General features: G+C 41.7%; 2 protein-coding genes across 2 annotated transcripts in view; both read right to left on the bottom strand.

The window, feature by feature from the left end:
* Positions 1 to 4,521: 4,521 nt before the first annotated feature.
* Positions 4,522 to 12,583, bottom strand: sting1 (stimulator of interferon response cGAMP interactor 1). Its single transcript, XM_079268693.1, has 7 exons — positions 12,477 to 12,583; positions 10,947 to 11,173; positions 9,998 to 10,190; positions 7,406 to 7,514; positions 6,846 to 7,081; positions 5,340 to 5,526; positions 4,522 to 4,868 (listed from the first exon to the last, which is right to left on the bottom strand). The coding sequence occupies exons 1-7, from the start codon at positions 12,477 to 12,479 to the stop codon at positions 4,588 to 4,590; spliced, it is 1,236 nt and encodes a 411-aa protein (XP_079124819.1). The 5' UTR covers positions 12,480 to 12,583; the 3' UTR covers positions 4,522 to 4,587.
* A 6,469-nt stretch (positions 12,584 to 19,052) lies between these two features.
* The window catches only part of ppp3cb (protein phosphatase 3, catalytic subunit, beta isozyme), a 28,247-nt gene continuing 25,340 nt past the window's right edge, over positions 19,053 to 21,959 (bottom strand). The window contains exon 14 of the mRNA XM_079269024.1: positions 19,053 to 19,355. Within this exon, the coding sequence (XP_079125150.1) occupies positions 19,177 to 19,355 (179 nt within the window). The 3' untranslated portion in view covers positions 19,053 to 19,176. The remainder of the gene's footprint in view (positions 19,356 to 21,959) is intronic.

Below are 21,959 nucleotides of genomic sequence, written 5' to 3'. Positions count from 1 at the left end.
TCTGACTGTCCAGTCTTGTTTAAAGCCTCTGCTTTTGCTGTCAGCTTTTCTCTTTTTGGGGAATTCAATGTAAAAAAGTCCTATAGCATGTTGAAACAAAGTCGTAAAAAGTTATATGCCAAAAAAAGTAACAAATAAAAAGAATAGAAATGTCACATAGTATGTTAAAAACATAATAAAGTCAAAAAATAGTAAGTTGAAAGAAGTAATCAAAAGTCTTTCGTACATCAAAATAATTTAAAAAGTCAGTATTGTTTACGGAAAAGTCGTTGTAAAGTATGACATTTTTTATGATATAGCTATTAAGATCATTTTTATGACCTTTTTATGACATGTTATATTATCATTTTATGACATGTTAAAGTATTACTATGTTAATACGATAGTATGTTAATACTAAACAACACGACTATGACCCAAGATTAGTTATAACATACTGGATTATAGTTGTATGGCATATTTTAGAAATACAACATACGTTTCCCATCAGTTTTTCATAAATATACTATGACATATTTTGGCATAATATACTATGACATTTTTTATGACATTTTCCTGGAGTGCTATACTGTGACATTTTGTATAAATACTATTGACATGTATTATAACATACTATATTGTCCTCTTTCATCGTATTTCATATAACTCTTTATGATAACTTACAATACAATGATATTCATTTCTTTGGCATACTTTGACATTCTGATGACATTATATACTATGTTTTTTTGAAATCGATACTTTAATATAGTTAGAATTTTAATTCTGATAGTTCTCCAAAAGTTTTATTGAAACGTCTATTTTGCATTCTTTGTTAAATTCACATCAACACATTTTGCTTCACTGCACCACCTTTATTGTTTTTGTACAAAGTTTCTTCAATCAATGTGATCAGTCACAAAGCCCCCTTACACATTAAATGCACCTGTAATGTAATGATGATCAAATAATATTGGCTGATATATGATACTCGTATATGCTATATTATAGTAAAGTTATAAATAAATAACTTCTTCCTTTCACTGTGTTCTTCGACTGTAACCTCAACTTGCTGTAAGGTTTTAAGCAAACTGTGTTTTGTGATAATTCTTCAATTCTCCAAAGATCGAGTCAGAGGATGAAATAATTGAAGCTAATATATAATGAGGACTTTATTATAGTAAAGTAATGAATAGAAAACACTCAATATTCCCTTTTTCTGCATAGTGAAGGTTTTTACCTTTGAAACCTAAAGTGTATTCTTCTGATAAAATGTCCGTACTTTCACTTTTGTAAGATTTTGAATGCAGAGCATTTACATTGAATAGAGCAGCTTATTGTTATTGTATTTCTAGGACCACTGTTGATAATTGATGTGAAAATGTTCAGTTGAAAACTACTGATCGATTGAATGGGCATTTAGGCTGCAATGTAAATCTACCAGCTGATGACTCATATATAGGTCATACATGATGCGGTCTGAGCAAAAGATAAATGATTTAATCTGGCCATGGAAAAGTTGATAACCACAACAACCTCTCAGACGGGAAATCTTCTTATACTACTGGCTCCTGCTATGACGAATAATTCAATAAAACAATGTGCCAGCATACATATTCTTTATCCATAATGTGATTCAGGCCTGAAGGAAAAATGATGGAGCAATACCGAAGCTGAAGGCAATCTTCCACAGGTGGAGTTTAACCTTTAGTCTGCCTGAAATGTTTAACTAAGATAAACTACACGGAAACTAACTTCAAACTAAACAGTGGAGGAAATATACAAGATGATTTCAAGTACAATAATTAGTTGACATAGTGCAAAAGAATGATCAGTTCATATACATATCATTGATACATTGTTGTGGAATTTTACAGTTTTCCAAGTGAAACAAAAACCTGTAATGCATACATCAGACTTTTGGATTTTATTTTGACAAATATGCTGTAATAGTTCCATCAACTTATCTTCCTGGTTGGCTCTTAAAAAGCCACATTAGCGAGTGTGTTTTCATGTAAGTTACCAGTAAACCAAACCCTCATACCTGCTCTCAGTGTATGCACATCAAATTCCTGCGAGCGTGTGTTTGTGTGTGTGAGCGTGTCTAGACGTGAGCCCTGCCTCACTCACAAGTGAGTAACAGGGTCTGACACACGCCACTCACACACAAACCCACACCTGGAGCATCGGACGTGTACAAACTAAACACAGGAATATTTTCTTTTCCCTGAATATGTATGCGTCCCTACCGCCACATAACATATTCACCCAAATTAGATCCCAACTGGTTGACAAATAACAATAAACACGACTTCTTCATCGTATTTCTGAGCAATTAAGGAAATGTAAACTGGTTTTAGCTGCCTTTCACTGACTCTCAATCAGTTGTATTCGTGATTTTATTGTTAACTTTAAAGTAGTCTTTATATTTTAGTTTATTTCATTTGACAGTAAATTGCTTTTGTTAGAGTGTACTCCTGAAATAAAGTGTATATGTGCATCAGGCCACATTGTTAAATTGAGAACATGTCCCAGTGACTAATCTGGGACACCTGAGCACATGATTATTTAAAACACAGAAAGATGAATCTCTTTGTGTTGTGGATTGATAGTGGGGAAGAGTGCAACAGGGGAAATAGTCACATGAACATTCTCTTCAGCCGGTGTCTGGCGGCCATGTTTCACAGTGAAGTCATTGCTTCACCTTAAAGTCCGCTCCACTGGCCTGACGTGAGAGCAGGCACGAAGCAGGAAGGTAGTTTATTTATTTTTTTTACAAGTTAACCTCTCACGCTTGACTCACCTTCTGGAGAAATCTCACTGCTGTGACATCACTTCTGCCAACCAATCAGGTTCAGATAAAATGCTGCCGTCAGAAAGACTCACCACGAGGAGGACGTTTCTGTGGAGCTGAAGGGGAACTACGGAGTGAAGTGCCAGTATGTGCTCACCACCTCACCAATATTGCCTGTGGGTAAAATGTGCCTTTGACTCTGGGCTTGAGTCTGAAACACAAGTCTTTATTATATATATTTAACCGTGGAACACACCTGTCCTCTCCACATCTGTTATCGAAATGTCTTGACTTTAATGTACACAAACTGAGGGAAGAATGAGTCACTGTTAGAAGGTAAACTTGTAACAACAACAATCTGCGTTTCCATCAGCTGACATCAGTGTGTCAGCTGATGTCAGCTGCCTGTGATGTGGTGGTGTTGGTGGAGAACAGGTCACACCTGTCTCTGGCAGCCCTCAGCCACTGCAGCCATGACTAACTCACATGTCTGCAGCAGAGAGTGAGTGTTGTTTTTAAAATCCTTATCGAACACGGAAGGAACTGGGTCAAAACACAAATTCTTATCAGTGTCCTGATGAAATAACTGCCTGAAGTGGACAGGTTACTGACAGATACAATGCTGCTGCTGCTGCCTGCAACAAAGACCTTCCTCATATTACACTGTGGTCTGCTGAGCGGTGACACAAAATGGAAGAAGGAATAGTGCAGCAAATTTTTGACTTGTGACCACTTCAAACCAAGTCACTTGTGGCCCCTCAACAGGTCTGTGTGGATACGAGTCATCAGCAGGAAGGGTAAAACTGTGCTCCGTGGTTTGCTTTCTATTTTGTCTTTATTTGCATAATGCAACATTTGCACGTCATAAATCATGTGTTTGGATCGAATGACTCCTCTGTAAACATACTGTAGCTGATGCAACCTCACCTGGCAGTTTCAGCTGCAGTGCTGCTGTCAGGAGGTGTGTGTGTGTGTGTGTGTGTGTGTGTGTGTGTGTGTGCTCATGTGAGACGCAGATAAGCAGGTGTGGTGTCAGGTTTCTTGTAACGTTTGTTTATACAATCGTAAAACCTTTCTCTTCCTCCATTCTCTCTCTGTCAGCGCTCTCCTGCCTGAAATGTGCTTTTACTGCTTCAACTCATTCATTACCTTTGCATCATTTGTGGCAATATTTGCATGAATTCAAATGTTTATTGTACACAAAACATTTGCATCTCAACCTTCCTGCTGTCCCCTTCGCTTTGAAAGATCCTCGTTGTGATATTCAAAGGTGAACTGCAGACAGCTTATCGTAGCTAAATGCTGACCGTCCTTTGAGTCTGAGACCAGTGAATGGACCAACTAGCAACAGCAGGACTCGTGGACACCACCTTCTGTTTGCTCTTCCAAACTAAACCTTCAGGGTGTCTCCACTACACACACACGGTTTGAATCTCAGTGCCGCAGCCTGATCCATGCATCCGTTTACACCCAGAGCCATTTCTATAGATAGAAAGACAAGTCAACACATGTTGTGATGGTTTTCACAATTGTTGTCGACGTTGATCAAAATGATCATACATTGTGTGTGTACCTCCTGTCACTGGTCAGGACTAGCAGCTGCCCAGAGTCTCCGGTAGCTCACCAAACAAATGAAATGTAGAAAACATCAAATAAACTCAAACAAATAAAGCAAATATTTGCATTTATTTAATATCGAATTCAGACAGTCAGATTATAATTTTCGTATCGCTAATCTATCAGCTGTATGTAACAAGAATAAAGTAACAGTGTGTGTACATGCGTGTGTGTGTTTACGTTATATAAGCATGTGTTTATATCTTTCCCCGGTAGTGGTCGGTGTTCTCTACGGGTTCCTTCAGAGGCTGAGGTTTATCCAGGCTGAACATCAGCGTAGGCTCCCTGCTCATTGGCTCGGGGTATCTACAGTTACCACCTATGGGCGGAGCAGTTGGCATGGCGCCCGGTGTTCTTGCCAGGGGGTGCACCATCTCCTGTTGAGGAGGCGGGGTGAGGCAGAACTCCTCTCTCTCCTGCTGCTGCAGGTGTCTGAGGATGGCTTTGGACAGGAAACGAGGGTCGTCCCCGTCTTCATCTAGAAGAAGAAGAAGAAGACACGATCTATGGCCGGTTTCAGCATCTAATCATTTTCATTGTCTCACTTCCTTTTCAAAAGTCCACGTGAAGATACTTCTGTTAAAATCCCATTGGGATTGAGTTTCTTACTGCCAGTGCAAAGATGAAAAGGTCACACGAGGCCAGAGACAACTGGACCAAAGCCAGAACAGTTCTTAACTGATACTCTGACCTCCATCTGTCATTTCAGTCACACACTGTGCAGCATAATATGTGTGTGTGTGTGTGTGTGTCAACAAAACCTTTTCTAAAAACACAGACACAGCTAAAATAAGCTATAAATAAATACGCAAATCCTGATTGTCAATCCTTGTGGGGAAGCAGATGAGCTAAAAGATGAAATCCCCTAAAAGCAGTCTGTCTCATGCTGCCAGGTGTGTGTAAAGTTAACTCACACACACACAGACACACACTCGGCTTCTCTTCCTACCATTAAGCAGGATGAGTTTGTAGCGGTTGCGACACTCCAGCGAGTGCTCCAGTATTTCCTGCAGGGTCCTGTAGAAGAGCAGGACCTGCTGCCGGCGCTCAGGCTCCCCGAACCCAGCGCTGCTCTCCTGGGACATGCTGTGCAGCGTCAGCAGAGGCGTTGCATACTCCACCACACACTGATGGGCCTGTTTACACACACACACACACACACACACACACACACACACACACACACACACACACACACACACACACACACACACACACACGCGCGCAGACACTGAGAGGTAGATACATTACATGGACAAATAATCCTTTAAAAGCTTGTGGAACTCTGGCAGCAGAAAGGTTTGATTGCCATGTTTTACATGTAGATGGTGCTGCTACGCTTTACTCAAGCAGATCTCCACTGGTGAGTTCTCAGGTTTGACCAGCAGGTGGTGCTCATGCTGTGCTGTGGATGGGAAACAGCATGCTGGAGGTGATTTACTATTCTCCGTTGCTTGTTTTCTTTTTTTTTGGATTTCAAAGTACAAACTGTCTGTGTTGAAAAGTCTCAGATTTGTTTTATATTCTCAGAGTATGTTTAAGACAACAGGTCAAACAAGTCTTATTCTGTGTCTTGTTCAACAAATAGTCATGTCGTGAGTGAAGCGTTCCTTACAGCACGGTGCTATTTACAGAGGTCAAAGGTCAAACATTCATCGCCACCTTGTTCTGTGTGGTGACTGCAACTGTAAAACACAGCCATAACACCGCTCTGGCAATCACTTTGATATAATTGGTGGCTATTTCCGGTCTCACTTGAAACTCAGACGGCTTTCATGCGTCCCAAACTTCCTTTCCCCCGACTAAACTACAGAGGCGGTTTAGAGTACAACCGCTCTTAGATTTGCCACATCAAACATGTTGAATATGGAGCACATTGATGCGCTATCATGAAATATTGAAGGAAATATACAGAAACAGCCCCTTGAGTCTGTCACTTTACTGTGACTCTCTCTCTCTCTCTCTCTCTCTCTCTCTCTCTCTCTCTCTCTCTCTCGCTCTCGCTCTGTTGCATATTTGCTGTGTAGTCTTTACAAATCTGATCAAAGGAGAAGATGTCGGCACGCTCAGTCTTTCAACTCACACTGGCAATAAGGAGACCGGCACCGAGTCGCAGCTCAGGGGCATTCACTCTGCAGGTTCTCTGATTACCTCATTTCATTTCGTGCTGTGCACCTGAGAGACATTTCTGAATATAATCAGATTCTTGATTATCTGCTTAAAATGTAACAGGGAACCTTCATCAGTTTGCAACTCAATTTAAGATCTATAGTGTAAAACAGTAAAAGCATACAGATCTGTCTGTTTCTTTTTCCTTTCCCTTTTACCCAATGCATGATGGGATATTTGTTCAGCCACCTTTGACTCTTAAAACCACAGAGAATGGATGGTTGGTACACAGCTGTTATTTAATGTGTGTAAGCACATCAGTGTCATTCTGTAACTGTTGTTGTACCTCCCCATGCTCGTCCAATACGCTGTAGACGCTGTGCTTGTAGACCCGCCCCTGGACGCCTGCCCTGTCTATCTCGTTGTTGGGCAGGTTGCCATAGAAGTGGATGTTGTTGTCCTCTTCCTCCAGCTTGTGAGAAATGTTGGCGTTGAGAGGTATGAGGATGAGGAGCTTCCTGGAGCCACGACCACAGAGGGCCTTACGGGTTTCACGAAATGCTTTGATGGAATCCTCTAAACCTGAAGGGACACACACACACACACACACACACACACACACACACACACACACACACACACACACACACATTCATTCAGATCTCTAGAATCACTAGAATGCGGTGCATTATGTCCCTATAAACCACAACGGACAGAGAATACAACTGAAGTGTCCCCTAAAATGAATATTTGAGGGTTGTGTAGCACAAGTGACAGCTCATCTCAAAAACAGGCAGAGACCGTATGTACATTTAAATTGATGATATTGTACAAGTACCACTCTGGTATACAAATGATCGCGTGCAATCACAAACATAAGGAGGTGTGTGTTTTGATGTTACTGACGTGGCAGCACCAGTCGCAGGTAGCCCAGGTAGAAGGACCAGGCCAGGCCGTGGGCCACGTTCATCTTCCTGACCTCGCAGACGTCAGACACCTCCACCTCCGACGGACCCTGCACACCAACCACAGAAAGAGGCAGGAGGCTGTCAATACACCTCACCTCCGCTCAGGAGCTGCCTCAGGAAAGAGCATCCTTGCAGCCCTGCTGCCCTTTCCGATGTAACTAGGATTACGTAATCAGATTACAAAAAAAGCATCTATGATCAGCCCCGATTATTAAAAGATATTATATATAATATATGACATTACATAGTTACAGTAAAAGGATTCCAGCTTTGTCTTTGGCAATGATTGATAATTCATGATTGATTTTAATTCTAAATGTTCTAAATAAAAACGTTCCACTGAATATAAAAGTAAGTTGTTTCTCTCAGGCTGCCTGTTTGTTAATGTTCATGTTAACTAATATTTTTTTAAACTTTTTATTCCCTTTAATTCACATTGAAAATGGACGATGACAATTTTGAGTAAATGCTCCCCTCGCGTTACAAAGTGCTCCTTGTGGACTCTGATCAAAGGACACACATCTGAGAGACAGCGTCCCACATGTAGAACACACACCTGTAGTTTGTGCCAGTAGTCTTTGTGACGGTCATTTGATTTGACAAATTGCAAATGTTAAATATGCTAAATGCATTTTATTTGCGTTGAAAATGTTTTGATGTGTTTGTGGATCTTTGTGGTTGTGTCCAATTATTCATTTCTTTACCCTATAAAGTGCAATAATGTTTTGTTTTGAAGTAATCCAGAAGTATTCAGATTAGATTACTTCTTCTTTTGTATTAGTAATTGCCATATCATTTGAATCCAGTAACTTGACCCAACTCTGTGTGGGCAGAATATATTTACAGATATAATTCTACAGGACAGCTACACCCAGACTTGAGCTGGATTTTAATCTATAATGCCGGTAGTTTCTGTCATGAGTCTGAGGGGCCGGTGAGCTTTCTTCAGAAGTATACAGCGATTCTTTGAGGACAGCGTTAAGGTCATTGTTGCTGATGAAGACATATTCGGAGCCTATTTTTACTCCAGAAATGCCACATCAATTACCATCAACTGACGCTTGAGGAAGTGTTCTTACTGAGGGACTGCTCTGTCTCAAGTGTAGTGCTCTTATGTTAAAACGAGGCTATTTTTCACTTCTACCATGGCGCGCTGAGCTGTAACAATATATAAGCTCTCAATTGATAACCGTTCTAATGAAATCAATGATCTAAATGAATCAGGATTGTGAAAGGAGAGAGAAAATCCCTCTGCACTGCTTTAGTTCTCTGTTACAGTTACACTTGTTTGACTGTATCAAGAGTTCAGTAGACTTGTAGTAAGCTTAATGCGTTGTTAGCATGGATGTATAGAGAGAACTTGACAATGTAACTATAATCTGATTTTTTCAAATGCAATCTAGGCTGATGATAGTTACTCATTCTTTGTAATCTGATTACGTGATCCTGATTACATGTGATCCGTTACTACCCGACCCTGGTGTTAGCTGGCTTTCGGAGGGCTGTGTTGGGTGAGTGGTAGAGGTGTTCGGTACACGTACGTACAAATCTTTAACACTCAAACCTTAAACTGAGTACTGAATCACCGCCGGGTCACTGAAAGGATCAGGAGCTTTCAGCCGCGGAGCTCCCTGGAGTTTAGTTCCCTGTTAAAACCAAAGACTATCACGATGTGAAAACTGTTCAAATAGTTGGCTGCTTCGCTATAACTCTCATAAACAGCGCCTGTATATGTGGTCTGGTTTTTTACTGAACTGAAGATCACTGCTGGCAGCAACCCACGGGACTTATTGATGCACTGAAGTGAATTTAGACAGTGAAGCTTATAAAAAGAAGAAAAATCATTATCACTGGCTACAACTCTTTGAACTGAACTTCTCAAAGGAAGTCAGTAAAGTGAACTGTAGTCTCCACCTCTGGTGTGTGGGTGCAGGTAAACAGGAAGGCAGTTTAAATGAGCATTAGGATACCCACTTCAGGGCCTGAGGATAGGTGAGAACATCATGTCACATCATGACTGGGCCTCCGTAGGAGTGCTCACCTGACTTGTTTATGGATAAATGACTCGATAAGCGAAGCTCCGTATGTGAGCGGCATCTGCGACGAGGTGTTGTACACATGCCGGTCTCTCACTTCTGACTGTGTGTGACAGTATTGAACGTTCACCTTCTCAAAACTCTCATTGATTTTTTTTTTTTTGAATGCCACATCAGAGACTTTTTTTTTCCGGGACGGTGACGGGCAGTGAGACAGAAACAGACACCGACACTGCTAAATTAGTTACATGAAGTATTTTTTTGTAACACTGTCCTGGAATCGGTTTCTAGTCGTCGCTAAAGTGTTTGCACTAACAAGGTTAAGATGCCCCAGATGTCTACTCATTAGAAGTACATTAAGAGATGTCTACATGCTAATTAAAAGGGCTCAAACTGTGTTTTTGTATGCTGTTAAAGATCTTTCAGTGTCGAGGAAGAGAAACACCCCACATGAACAAAGACAGTGGTGTTTGTGTGTCTGGTGTGGACCTCACCAGGACTCCCAGGCTTTTGAACAGAGCGTAAAGGACCGAGGTCAGGCTGAGGAGTTTCCAGCATTGGCCTTTGTGTGGCAGAGGATGTCCGGCCAGGTAGAGCAGCAGGCCTGCCAGCCCAGCAGCCAGCAGGGTCTTTCCCCCAAAACCACAGGCTGGCAGCAAGTGGCTCAGCAGCCTCCGGCCTCTATACCTGGTAAAGACAGGGAGGATACTGTTGACCCCGTTACCGTGTCTCAGTTTAGCATTTTAACATCAGTGAAACGTTTCATTCATTTAGAGAGGACAAGACAAATGATATATTAAAACATACTGTTACTGAGATCAATGTTGACATCGTGTACGGTGGGATTTTAAAAGTTTTCCACCAAAAACAGCTGCATACTGTGGCTGGAAATGGTGCTAATGAGAGTGTCGAACATAAAAAACAGTAAAGCTGCGTGCTGTAAAACCAAAACACTGAGCTGAAAGACAGTCAAACACTCCGTGGAGCTGGAGGGGAGCTGCAGTCAGGTGATGATGCTCTGTGGGTTCGTCACTATGAGGGATGTCTTTTACATTACAGTCATTTGATGCACAGCAGCTGGATTCTCACGATGTTATGGGATAATGTTAAGATCCGGGGTCACATATCACACGGAAGTCCATCTTGTCCGATTGAGTAATGCGTTTTGTTTGAAAGCCAGAGGGCTTGATTGACAGATGGTTCATCCAATCACCTAAAAAGTACTTTTTGTAAGTGTCTGCCTTTTTCCAATGCGTGTCAGGTTAACTTCTATAAAAGGTGTATAATACGAGATGCGCTATTGGTCGGGACGGCGTAATCAGCTGTGACTGCTATATGAGAGCAATACAGAGCGGCTGACACGTACGACCATTATTTATTCTAAAGCTTGATAAAAACACACCAAAACACGCACAACTGACGGACCAAAGCGTTTTTTCTCACCTGGTATTTGAGTGGTGCAACATCTCCTCTGCCAGCAGACAGAGCCCGTGCAGCAGAGGGCCGAGGGTCAGGATGAGGATTGCCATGGCAACCCATCCAAACAACCTTTCAGGAGAAAGAAACACGACGCCTCCCGTCGTCATGGCAGCCAGCGCCACAGCACACACCTTGGGCAAAGTCCCTCGAGGCCGAGGGATGAGAGCGTCCTGGTCCTGGAGGCGAAGCGTCTGTGAGGGGTTCAGTCACCAGAGAAACCAGATGTGTCTATCTCTCAGTGCAAAGGGCCAGTTCACCCAGAACGCTGTTCAATGAAGTCTAAACTATGTTGTAAGTAAGTGAGAGAAATTTACTGTAAACCTGTCTGGCAACGAAATATGCTCATGACCGTCATAAAGTCCATAAATAAAAACAAAGCAAGCAGGAAGTAAGTCTGAATTGCACTGGGCTTCTCTACTCTCTGTGGACTGAAACTTGTGTTGGGAAATATACGGTGCGCACCTGGCTCAGTCCCAGCAACCTGTTGTTCCCCCATCATCTCTTTATAGACACACAGATGCTGTGCAATAGGAGAGGGGTGTGGCCAGATTAGTCTGAACATACATTACACAAAGGTTCAATGTAGTAAAGAGAAATGTGATTCTACCTTTCCTACTTGGAAACCAACCCTCTAGAGTCTGACTGCCTGTATTTGCATGTATTTACGTGTTCTCTCTCTCTCTCTCTCTCTCTCTCTCTCTCTCTCTCTCTCTCTCTCTCTCTCTCTCTCTCTCTCTCTCTCTCTCTCGTTTAATGTGAATGATGTACATGGGATTGCTGCTTGTGTATTTGCGTAGCCTCTCCTCGTCTCAGGTTATATGACGGAGAGGAGGTTGTGTTTGGCGAATGTTCACATTATATGTGTGCATTTTGTCATGTGGATTGTCTATATTGTAATTTAATTGTGTTGGTCTATTCTGTATGCACAACATATATTGCAGGTCTGTTCGTCCTGAGCTAGTGTTCCCTTCTCAGTTGCTCGTCCTGAGGTTTCTTCAATTTCTGGACCTGTTAAAGGGGTTTGTTAAGGTTTCCTTATCCAATTCAAGGGTTGGAAAGGACAGAGGCAGTCTGTACGGATTGTAAAGGCCCCTGAGGTAAATCTGTGATTCGGGGCTAAATTGACTTGACGATTTTAGAAGACGTTATACCTGTTGGCATCAGTATGTCCTTTTTCTTTTTCAAAAAACAGACAATCTGCCGATGCTTACTTTTGTTTATACAATTTATACAAAAGCTGTATTAACTAGATGTGTGTTCTCTGCCTATCAATAGTCAGTTAGACAGTTACACTCCCAAGTAATTGAATCCATTCAAAGTGCATTCCAGTATAACCACGAATGAGGATGAGACAGTTTAATATGAAGCAGTGAGGTTTCAAGAAAGTTCCTATTTTACCACAAACATGTTGATCTCTGTCAGTGATGATGCCTAATTTCCATCCAAAGTGCATTTTAAAACTAGACAAGAGAATGAAGGTATGAAGGGACTCACCATGGTGTGTTAGCTGTGATCCAGATACGAGAGATCGCCTTTGTCTTCTGTTCTCCTTCTGCCGCTCCTCTCCTTCTGCCGCTCCTCTCCTTCTGCGGCTCCTCTCCTTCTGTCTCTCCTCTCCTTTAGTCACCATCCAACACTTTCTCTTTCGATTGAAGTTAAACGTACCCTTTGCCAGAATTCAAATTGCCCGAAGATCTCGGTAAAGAGAGGGAGGGAGGAGGCAGAGATTAGAGGAAACGAAAGAGGAAGTAAGGCAAGGCAAGGCAAGGCAAGTATATTTGTATAGCACATTTCAACAACAAGGTAATTCAAAGTGCTTCACATAAAACCATTAAAAGCATCAAAACATAAGGCAAAAGAAAAGGAGATTTAAAAACAATTAAGAACATTCATTAAAACATTAAAAAAACAGTGCAGGAAATAAAATGCAGTAGTAAAATGCAGAAATGCAGGAAATTGATTAATATATTTATTGAATGTGGTTGAATTAAAGGCAGCAGCAAACAGAAAAGTCTTCAATCTTGATTTAAATGAGCTGAGGGTCTCAGCAGACCTGCAGCTTTCTGGGACTTTGTTCCAGATATGTAGAGCAGAAAAACTGAACGCTGCTTCTCCATGTTTAGTTCTGACTCTGGGAACAGATAGTAGACCGGTCCCAGACGACCTGAGGGGTCGGGATGGTTCATAAGGTAGCAGCAGATCAGAGATGTATTTTGGTCCTAAACCATTCAGTGCTTTGTAAACCAACAGCAGGATTTTAAAGTCAATTCTTTGTTGGACAGGAAGCCAGTGCAAAGACCTCAGAACTGGAGTGATGTGATCCACCCTCCTGGTCTTAGTGAGGACTCGAGCTGCAGCGTTCTGAATCAGCTGCAGTTTTCTGACAGACTTTTTACAGAGACCTGTAAACACACCGTTACAGTAGTCCAGTCTGCTGAAGATAAATGCATGGACAAGTTTTTCCAAATCCTGTTGAGACATAAGTCCTCTAATCCTTGATATATTCTTCAGGTGATAGTAGGCTGATTTTGTAATTGTCTTGATATGGCTGTTCAGGTTGAGATCTGAATCCATAACTACACCTAGATTTCTGGCTTGGTTTGTGGGTTTTAACATCAGTGACTGAAGCTGAGCGGTGATTTTCAATTGTTCATCCTTGGTACCAAAAACAATTACTTCTGTTTTATCTTTGTTTAACTGAAGAAAATTCTGGCACATCCAGTTGTTGATTTGTTCAATGCAGTTACCCATCCCTTGTATGGGATTATAGTCCCCTGGTGACATAGTTATGTAGATTTGTGTGTCGTCTGCATAATTATGATAACACACTTTGTTGTTTTCCATAATCTGAGCTAGTGGAAGCATGTAGATGTTGAACAGAAGAGGCCCCAGTATTGAACCTTGGGGAACACCACATGTCATTTTAGTCAGCTCTGATGTGTAATCAGCCCTGCACTGAGATCTAGTAACACTAAGACTGAACTTCTGCCATTGTCTATGTTTAAGTGGATGTCGTTGAAAACCTTAACAAGAGCAGTTTCAGTACTCAATATGCAACTATTAATATGTTTGTAATGAATACGGATTGTTTAACTTTCAATTCTTTCACAATATAAGGTGCAGATATTTTTCATGCTGTCTTTGTTGAGCCGTTTGTATATGAAAGTGAAAGCCAACAATACACAGATAGGGAAATGAGTAAACAAAACATAGGAATGATTCACTTAAATTGAGGTCACGACTTATGACCGGTGCACATCCATTGGTAAATTGTGGCCTCAATTTAAAGTTATGTATTTCTTTCTCTCTATGGCCACTCGCAGACACCTATTTATATATTTGTATTATAAATATATATTTATGTTATAAATATATATTTTAATAAATATATATATATAATATTATTTATATATATATATACTCATTAAGGGTTTATCGTAACAATATTTATTTCATACAATTGAACTAATGTTTAGGTTGTTTGCATACCTACACGCTACAACAGGATAAGCTGAACATCGCAACCATCACTTCTAGATAGCGCTCGCTAACATGATCTATTTAACTGTTTGTAAAATGAACAAACATTATTTTGCATTTTTTCACCATTTGTCCATTACTTCTATAGATGTGTTTAAGCAAACAATTTCAACAGTTCATCCATTTCCTACTTTTAGATCATTTGAACTGTTTTGACATCAAGTTAATTCTTTAGCAAGCTAACTGTTTCAACTCCTCTGAACACTCTTGCTAGCTAGGCCAACGCCAGTTTTGATGCACTCTTGACTGCAACACCTGACGTTCATAACAGCTGACTCCATAATTGTAATTTCTATTTTTACACTTAATTAAGCCATTCCACAAGCTTTCCAAGTACCCCCTTGCAAAGGCAAAAGTCAGGTATCCCTGGTCGACCTCGAGGCTAACGTTACCACACTGAGTACATCCACACCACTCCTTTTCTGAACGTAAGCGGAGGTTTCAAGCAAAAACGATCTCCGTCCACACGGCGTTTCAGCACCGTTTTCGAAGTGATCTCCGTCCAGACTAACACGCCTGAAAACGAATATCACGTGACTCTTCACCTACACTGGGCATGCGCGTGGGTGTCGATGTAAACAGGAAGTGGATTGGTTGCTTAGTTAAAAAAATTACGACAGAGTAATAAAGTAGTCTTCAATAATGAAACGTCGTGTTTGATACTTAAGATTTTCCTCTAAAATATTCCAAACAGACACAATTCGTGGAAAGTTTTAGATGTTTTATTTTTCAGACTTTAGTTACAGCTCTGCATGTCTTGTTCTCTCTCTCTCTCTCTCTCTCTCTCTCTCTCTCTCTCTCTCTCTCTCTCTCTCTCTCACATCAAATTTACTTTAAAATCAACACTTACACGTAACAGTTTACTAGATTATGGATCCATAAATGTGGTCAACACACGTCTCTCACTCGTTTCCTCGGTCTTGTCTGTTCTCACTCGTAGCTCTGCTGGTGGCTGAAGTCTCTGTCCTACTGGAGAGCATTTACTCCGTAGGGCTGATGACGCTGCTGGTCACGCTGGTCACTGATCGCCCCATTAGCTGCTTCCTTCGTAATAATGCAGACTTTTACTGAACAACAGCTGCTAAAGACAACAACGTCAGCATCGCCTGTAATCAGTTGTCCATGCTGAATTAACCTGGTAGTCAATCGGTGTTCAATGTTGTTGTTTGTGAGCTTCCGGGTAAGGGTCACGTGATGGACGTGTGACGAATCAGGGAAGGACACGTCATGACTGCTAAGAACCAATCAAGTAGCGAACGCGGGTGTGGGCGTCATCGTTTCTAAACTTATCCGTTTTCGGTCGTCCACACGAAAACGCAACCCCGGAGTTTTCAAACGTATCCGTTTACGGTGCTCTAAAACTCCGGCGTAGTGTGGACGCTCAGTGTAAACGTAGCAAAACACATGCGTTTTCAAAAGGAAACGGAGTAATGTGGACATGGAGGACACCCCTTCTTATATACAGGCTGTGGAGGACACAGAGGACATGTCCTTAGGTCTCTGGCCACGTGAGACATGAAGAGGAGCTCACATTATACTATTACACACATATTACTTGACTGTTTTTTTAAAGGTTATTTGAACATTTTTAGACTTGATTTAACAGATGCAAGAAAAATCTGATACGTTCAAGATGAATTCTGTATTCTTAACCAGAATTTGCATATACCTGTAGGGAGAGACAATCTACAGACAATATGAATAACTCAATAAAATGTGAACTTTTGTGATTTATTTTTTATTTTACATATTTTGGCTAATGGCTAGTCGAACATGTTCTTGGTTCCATGGGGTTATGCTGGGGGGTTTTCATCTTAAAACCTCAGTGATGAAAGAAACCGACCTTCCACTACGCTACAGTGACACTCTTAATTCAACCATCCAACCAGTTTTATCGTTACGCCCTGTACGGAAGTATTTATTCAGGTACTCATCTGTAGATGTTGCTCAACATATGTGACGCAGCCCAGTTTGACCTCAGTGACACCACATAATGAAAGAGAAAGTTGCTCCCTCTCATCACTGGCTCTTCCAGTAATTACTCTTCTATGTGAAATCTTTTAGTCAACGCAAAACCAGTTGCAGTGACTGCCTCAGTATTAAAGGAAGATTGCAAAAGAACATGTTACTCACTGCAGTGTTTCCCAAGCTGGGGTTTGGGACCCCCACAGGAAGTCAAATGAATTGAAGGGGTCACAAGTTGATTTCCTGGGCAGGACATTTTGGGGGAAAAAGACTAAATCCTGCTGCACAAGATTATCATGATTTTCTATAAGCATGTTCCGCTGAGATTTGGCAACTGTATATCAAGAACCAGTTTTGATGAAGCCGTTCTTATCATCAGGACGGTTCTTTTGTAAACTCATTTGCGGCCGTGTGTGTCCATGCGCAGTGGGAACGAAATAAAGGCTCAGTATGCATACCAAAGGTTCATGCATATTTTATTCAAGAGTAAAAAAAGTGGATCGTCCCATGGGGCATGCTTACAGTGTTAGTGACTGGGGAGTCAGAACAGAGAGAGAGAGAGAGAGAGAGAGAGAGAGAGAGAGAGAGAGAGAGAGAGAGAGAGAGAGAGAGAGAAAGTTAGAACCGTGGCACAATTTCTATGGCACAGGGTCCCCCAGGGGGGGGTCACCTCTCCCAAAGAAGCACAATAAGACCAACCAAGGAGCAACGCAACATGAAGAGCAACCAGCAGAGAGAGAGAGAGAGAGAGAGAGCTTAAATATTAAGAATAATGTCCATAATAAATAGAATCATAATAATTATAGAATCATAAATATCATCAAATAACAAGAGGAATCATCAAGAATTATAATCACAGAGAGTACACTTTTTTTCCTTTAAATTGTGACGGCAACACGCCGGCTCTTCTGTTAAAATGTGACTTGCTGCTCTTTGCTTTAAACAGCGCACATTTTAACCATGCAATCATGCTGCCTGAATGCCTGTGCCTCTGTATATAGAATGGGCATTCATCAATGTGAGTTTAATATTTGTTTATCGTTATTCATATCAATCGTTAAAAACAACTCCTGTACACCGACGAAGAAGAGAGGAGAGAACGTGGACGTGACACTTTGAATAGAAGCGTACCGTCATTCTGTACAGCGTCGAAAGGAACCGGATACAAAGGTTGTGAAAAAGAAAAAGACAAAACATGGAAAAAAATATAACACAAAATGAATGCACAAAATAAGTTAAATTAACATTATGTGCAAAATAATTTATTCATTATTCCTCAGTTCATTTATATTACCCAGAAAAACCAAAATAAAATAAAATCCTACCATAGTGAAACACAGAGCACAAATATAATCTTCACATTATTATCAAAGAACTTAACTCTGCATGCACTGATGCGTTAATATAAATGCTTTACAAAGACCTTTTCTTCTGGCTTCTTGCTGTTGTTGTGGCCGCTGCCTTAACAAGAAGAATCGGTTTCCCTGTGAAATAGTGTTTCCTGCTTTTCAGGCCAGAGATTCACGGCCATCACTGCTGTTTGGTAGCAGACGGCAACACGGGAAGAAAGGAGGATGTAGGAAGAGAATGAATGGAGCATGACTTCACATTTCAACTCCCCCCGGCTCCCTCTCATACATAAAGCATCGTACGTCCGCTATACTGCATCTTGCATCTTGTGACCGTATATGCATCACATGTGCAATAAAAACTTAACATAAACACTTACATAAACATTAAAAAACAAAAACATGAACATAAACAGTACAGATCTAATCCGGACCCAGTTTCAAGTCTTTCCCGAGAGCTAGCTGGCCTGGGCCCAGAGGGTTTCTGGGGGAGATGAGGGAGACCTCCACTTGGCCTGTGGAGGATGGGTACAGTGTAGTGCTACAAAAGCAAACGGGAATCTCCTCCCGAGAAGGAGAGGACAGTGAGGGCTCAGATTAGACTGCAGCTGAGAGTATCTCCACACATCTCTCAGCAACAGATACCACACCGCACCTCAAAATAAATAAAACATCTTGCTGTTGCCTGGCTGATGGTCAGCGTGTGTTTGCAAACGGAAACACATTTTCCAATACAACTGCATTAACATTTACATGTTAAAGCATGTGCCCACAATCAGGCCGCAACTCTATAAAATCAACCTATCCACTTCCTGTTTCGGGATGCAAACAGGAAAGAGAAGCGTACACGTCTTTAATTAACGCCCCCCACCCCTGATTGCCACTCTCACCCCCACCCCCCTTGCAAACACCCGACCCCGCCCGACACAACACACACCACCGACACAGCCACGTCATACTGACACCGCCAACCCACTGGTGATCCCCAACATACACCGTGAGCAGCAGCTCCTCCTGTTTTGCATGGTGAAGTTTTTTCGTAGCTTTCCTGTTTGTTGTGCAGGTACATGGGAGTGTGTGGTTCTTTAAATAGGGCCGAACAGTTCAGTGAAGAGACTCAGCCTTTACATACAGCTGCAGGCAACGGGCATGGGGTAGGTAATCATGTGTGTTTGTGTGATGCTGTCTGTAGCCTATTCAGTGACTGTAATACTTTGTTTGTGTGTGTGTGCATTTCTGTTGTGTGTATATGCCTATGTACACTTATCTATGAATTGGGTTCCTCATCAGAGTTGTTGTAACTGCAGGTATGTGTCTGGGCATGTGGGAGTGTATGTCCATCACTGGATATTGCTGTTGTTGTCGGTCCCGTTGGGCTCGCCCATGTTCATGCGGCCCATCGACAGGCCCACGCTGTTGACGCCTTCGCGTCGCGGAGGCATCCTCTCGTTGATCCGATCCAGGCCTTTGGCCTCCTCGAAACTTTTGATCCGATGCTGCGGAGAGAAGCCTCGGATGGCTGCGGAGACAGGCAGGCACGCGCACCCACACACAGACACACACAAACAAACATACAGACATACGTGCACACAGAGTTAATATTTAACGAGACATTAAGTAGAATCTTGTGTATCCAAACCCCTTGGGAGCTTTGAGGGAAATATTCAGAGCACCGAAATGGATTGAAGATTCCAAAGCACATTTTATTCATTTATGAAATGTGAGTGTGCACACATTTCCAAAGCATTCAGTCTGTTTTAATTCAGCTTTTTTTTACCCTGATTGAGTTCCTTCAGCAGAGGGACATTTTGGGTTTGGATGAACAAGGTTCTGTCATATTTGCACATCAACAGGGTTCTTACACAAATATATACACACATCGACAAGTGTTCATCTGTTGTCTGAATGCTGAGTTGGGATTAGTTCGTGGCTCGCGGTGAACGTGAGAGTCAGTGCGACCTGGCTATTGATCCTAGATCAGTCGTCTGAGACACCTGGGACTGATGAAGACCCTTAAAACCACCTCTGTGGAGAGTTTGTGACAGTCAGAAGTTGGTTTTTAGGCTTACCATTTTCCCATTGTATTTTTTAACCTATAAGTAAAAATGAAAAGGTAAAGACAATAGTCAGGTGTCAGGTTGATTCTTTTGAACTAATGTCTAAATTGGCCATACTTTTGGTTTGGTTAGATTTGAGCGAGTGTGTCGCTGTTTTTTGATAATAAGCTTCAACTTTGTCATAATTCCTCTTCCTCAGCGATATTTAATGAATAACATGGTGGTGCATGAACATGTTTTCATGCAGGTCAGTTGATGACGTCATCAAGGTTATCTTGGTTTGAACACTACAAATGTTTAAAGGAATAGTTCAACATTTTGGGAAAATACGGTTATTTGCAGAGCGATCGATGAGACGTTTGATACATCCCGCATGTCTCTATGGTAAAGATGAAGCGACCTCCAGCAGGTCGTTAGCTTAGCTTAGCTTAGCCTTCAGACTGCTAGCCTGGCCTAAAGTCTGCCTCAAGCACTCACAAATAACCACATTGTATCACGTTGGTTTGATCCATAAAAAAATAGAACTGTGGTTTTACGATGTTACATGCTGGAACCACAACTTTACATCTTTACATTTCTATTTGTGTACAAATTAAACAAACAATGTACAAAATGTCGAACTATTCCTTGAGCAGAAGTGTGCATTGTAAAATGGGGGCATTGAGTTTAAAAGACGTGGGCGTTTACCAAGCACGAAGGGTCGGACAAAAGGATGCTGTTCGTTACATTAGTAGGATGCAGCTCATTTGTGGAGCTGCACACAAACTCGGGATTAAAACTCTGGAAATGTCCGGCCTATTTAAGAAAGGGCAATAATATATTGCTGAGGTGCCCCTTTAAACTAGTCTAAAAGTGAACCACACAAAAGCAGATAGAGAACAGTTAGAGTTGCCACTTATAATGCTGGTTGTCATAAAAAAACACATTTCACCAAAATTAAGAAAACGCAAAGGTTTGAGATCAGCCAAAGTGCTGACTGCTCAACTGTACTGATAATGAGTTCTGTCTGAAGAGATCGCTGCCACTTTTGAACATCAGCTACAGTCGTATATTACCTTCACACACATGCAGCTCCTCACAGATATGCCACTGTTTACGCAGCGGTCACCTAACACCTCGCTACAGATCATATCACATACAGCAGAAAATACACAAGAGATACCCATCATTTACTTGCATTAACGAATTATGGACTGCAGTTCAGGACAGGAAAAAGGTACAAACACAGAGGACTACAGTGAACAGAAGCGTGCAGAGTAAAGACAAAGTAGTATGTGATACACTAAACAAATAGCATGATCACAATCCGTTCAGTAGCACAGAAGAACCTGGCAGACCTGTTCTGGCTTCAATGAGCAGTGTCATCACAGGAGCTAAGTCCACAACCTGTCATCACATGACTGAGGTGCTCCACTGAGGTCCTCGGATCATTTGCTGGGATTTGGTCGAACGCAGAGTTTCACCACGGATGAAGTCTGAAGGATTGGTTCGTAAAATGAATGGAAATGTTTCTTTTTCACGTTGCGTTCGTTCATAATAATCATCGCAGGTCACTCTGGTTCTGCTTGCAGGGAAACAGATTGGTTGCATGATTGTATCCTACAGAACTACAGCACCTATGACATTTAAACAAAAGACTGTAACACACAGTGTCCCTGCCCACTTTCACAAAAAACACCCCTATCCACAGCCCCACTCTTCCTGTGTGTGTGTGTGTGTGTGTGTGTGTGTGTGTGTGTGTGTGTGTGTGTGTGTGTGGGTGTGTGTGTGTGTGTAAGAAAAAGCTGGATGTGTGTGTGGGGATGTACATACATGTCTGTGTGTTTGGGGAGAAAGTGAAGCGGTGTTTCCTGTGTTCCAAGAGAAGGAAAGAGAAAAGCATGTGGATGCTTCATGTGTTGTAATGTGGTGGCTTCAGCGTGCATCGCTTTTAGGCTTTGCTGTGAGCGCTGATGTGGTTAGAAGAGCTCAGTGCATCGTGGGTAAAAAAAGAAATATATGACCTTATGAACATGGGTGGCTGAGTGGCTGCACACATGTGCTTTGCGCGCGCACACACACACACA

Source organism: Melanostigma gelatinosum (assembly GCF_949748355.1).
Source record: "Melanostigma gelatinosum genome assembly, chromosome: 5".
In the NCBI taxonomy this organism is placed as follows: domain Eukaryota; kingdom Metazoa; phylum Chordata; class Actinopteri; order Perciformes; family Zoarcidae; genus Melanostigma; species Melanostigma gelatinosum.
This window is presented reverse-complemented; position numbering and strand designations above follow the sequence as displayed.

Coding starts and splice junctions, on each gene's coding strand:
- sting1 (XM_079268693.1), bottom strand. Junction 5,527..6,845: donor TATTGGACGAGCATGGGGAG/GTACAACAACAG, acceptor GTGTGTAAACAG/GCCCATCAGTGTGTGGTGGA. Junction 4,869..5,339: donor CAAACTCATCCTGCTTAATG/GTAGGAAGAGAA, acceptor TTCTTCTTCTAG/ATGAAGACGGGGACGACCCT.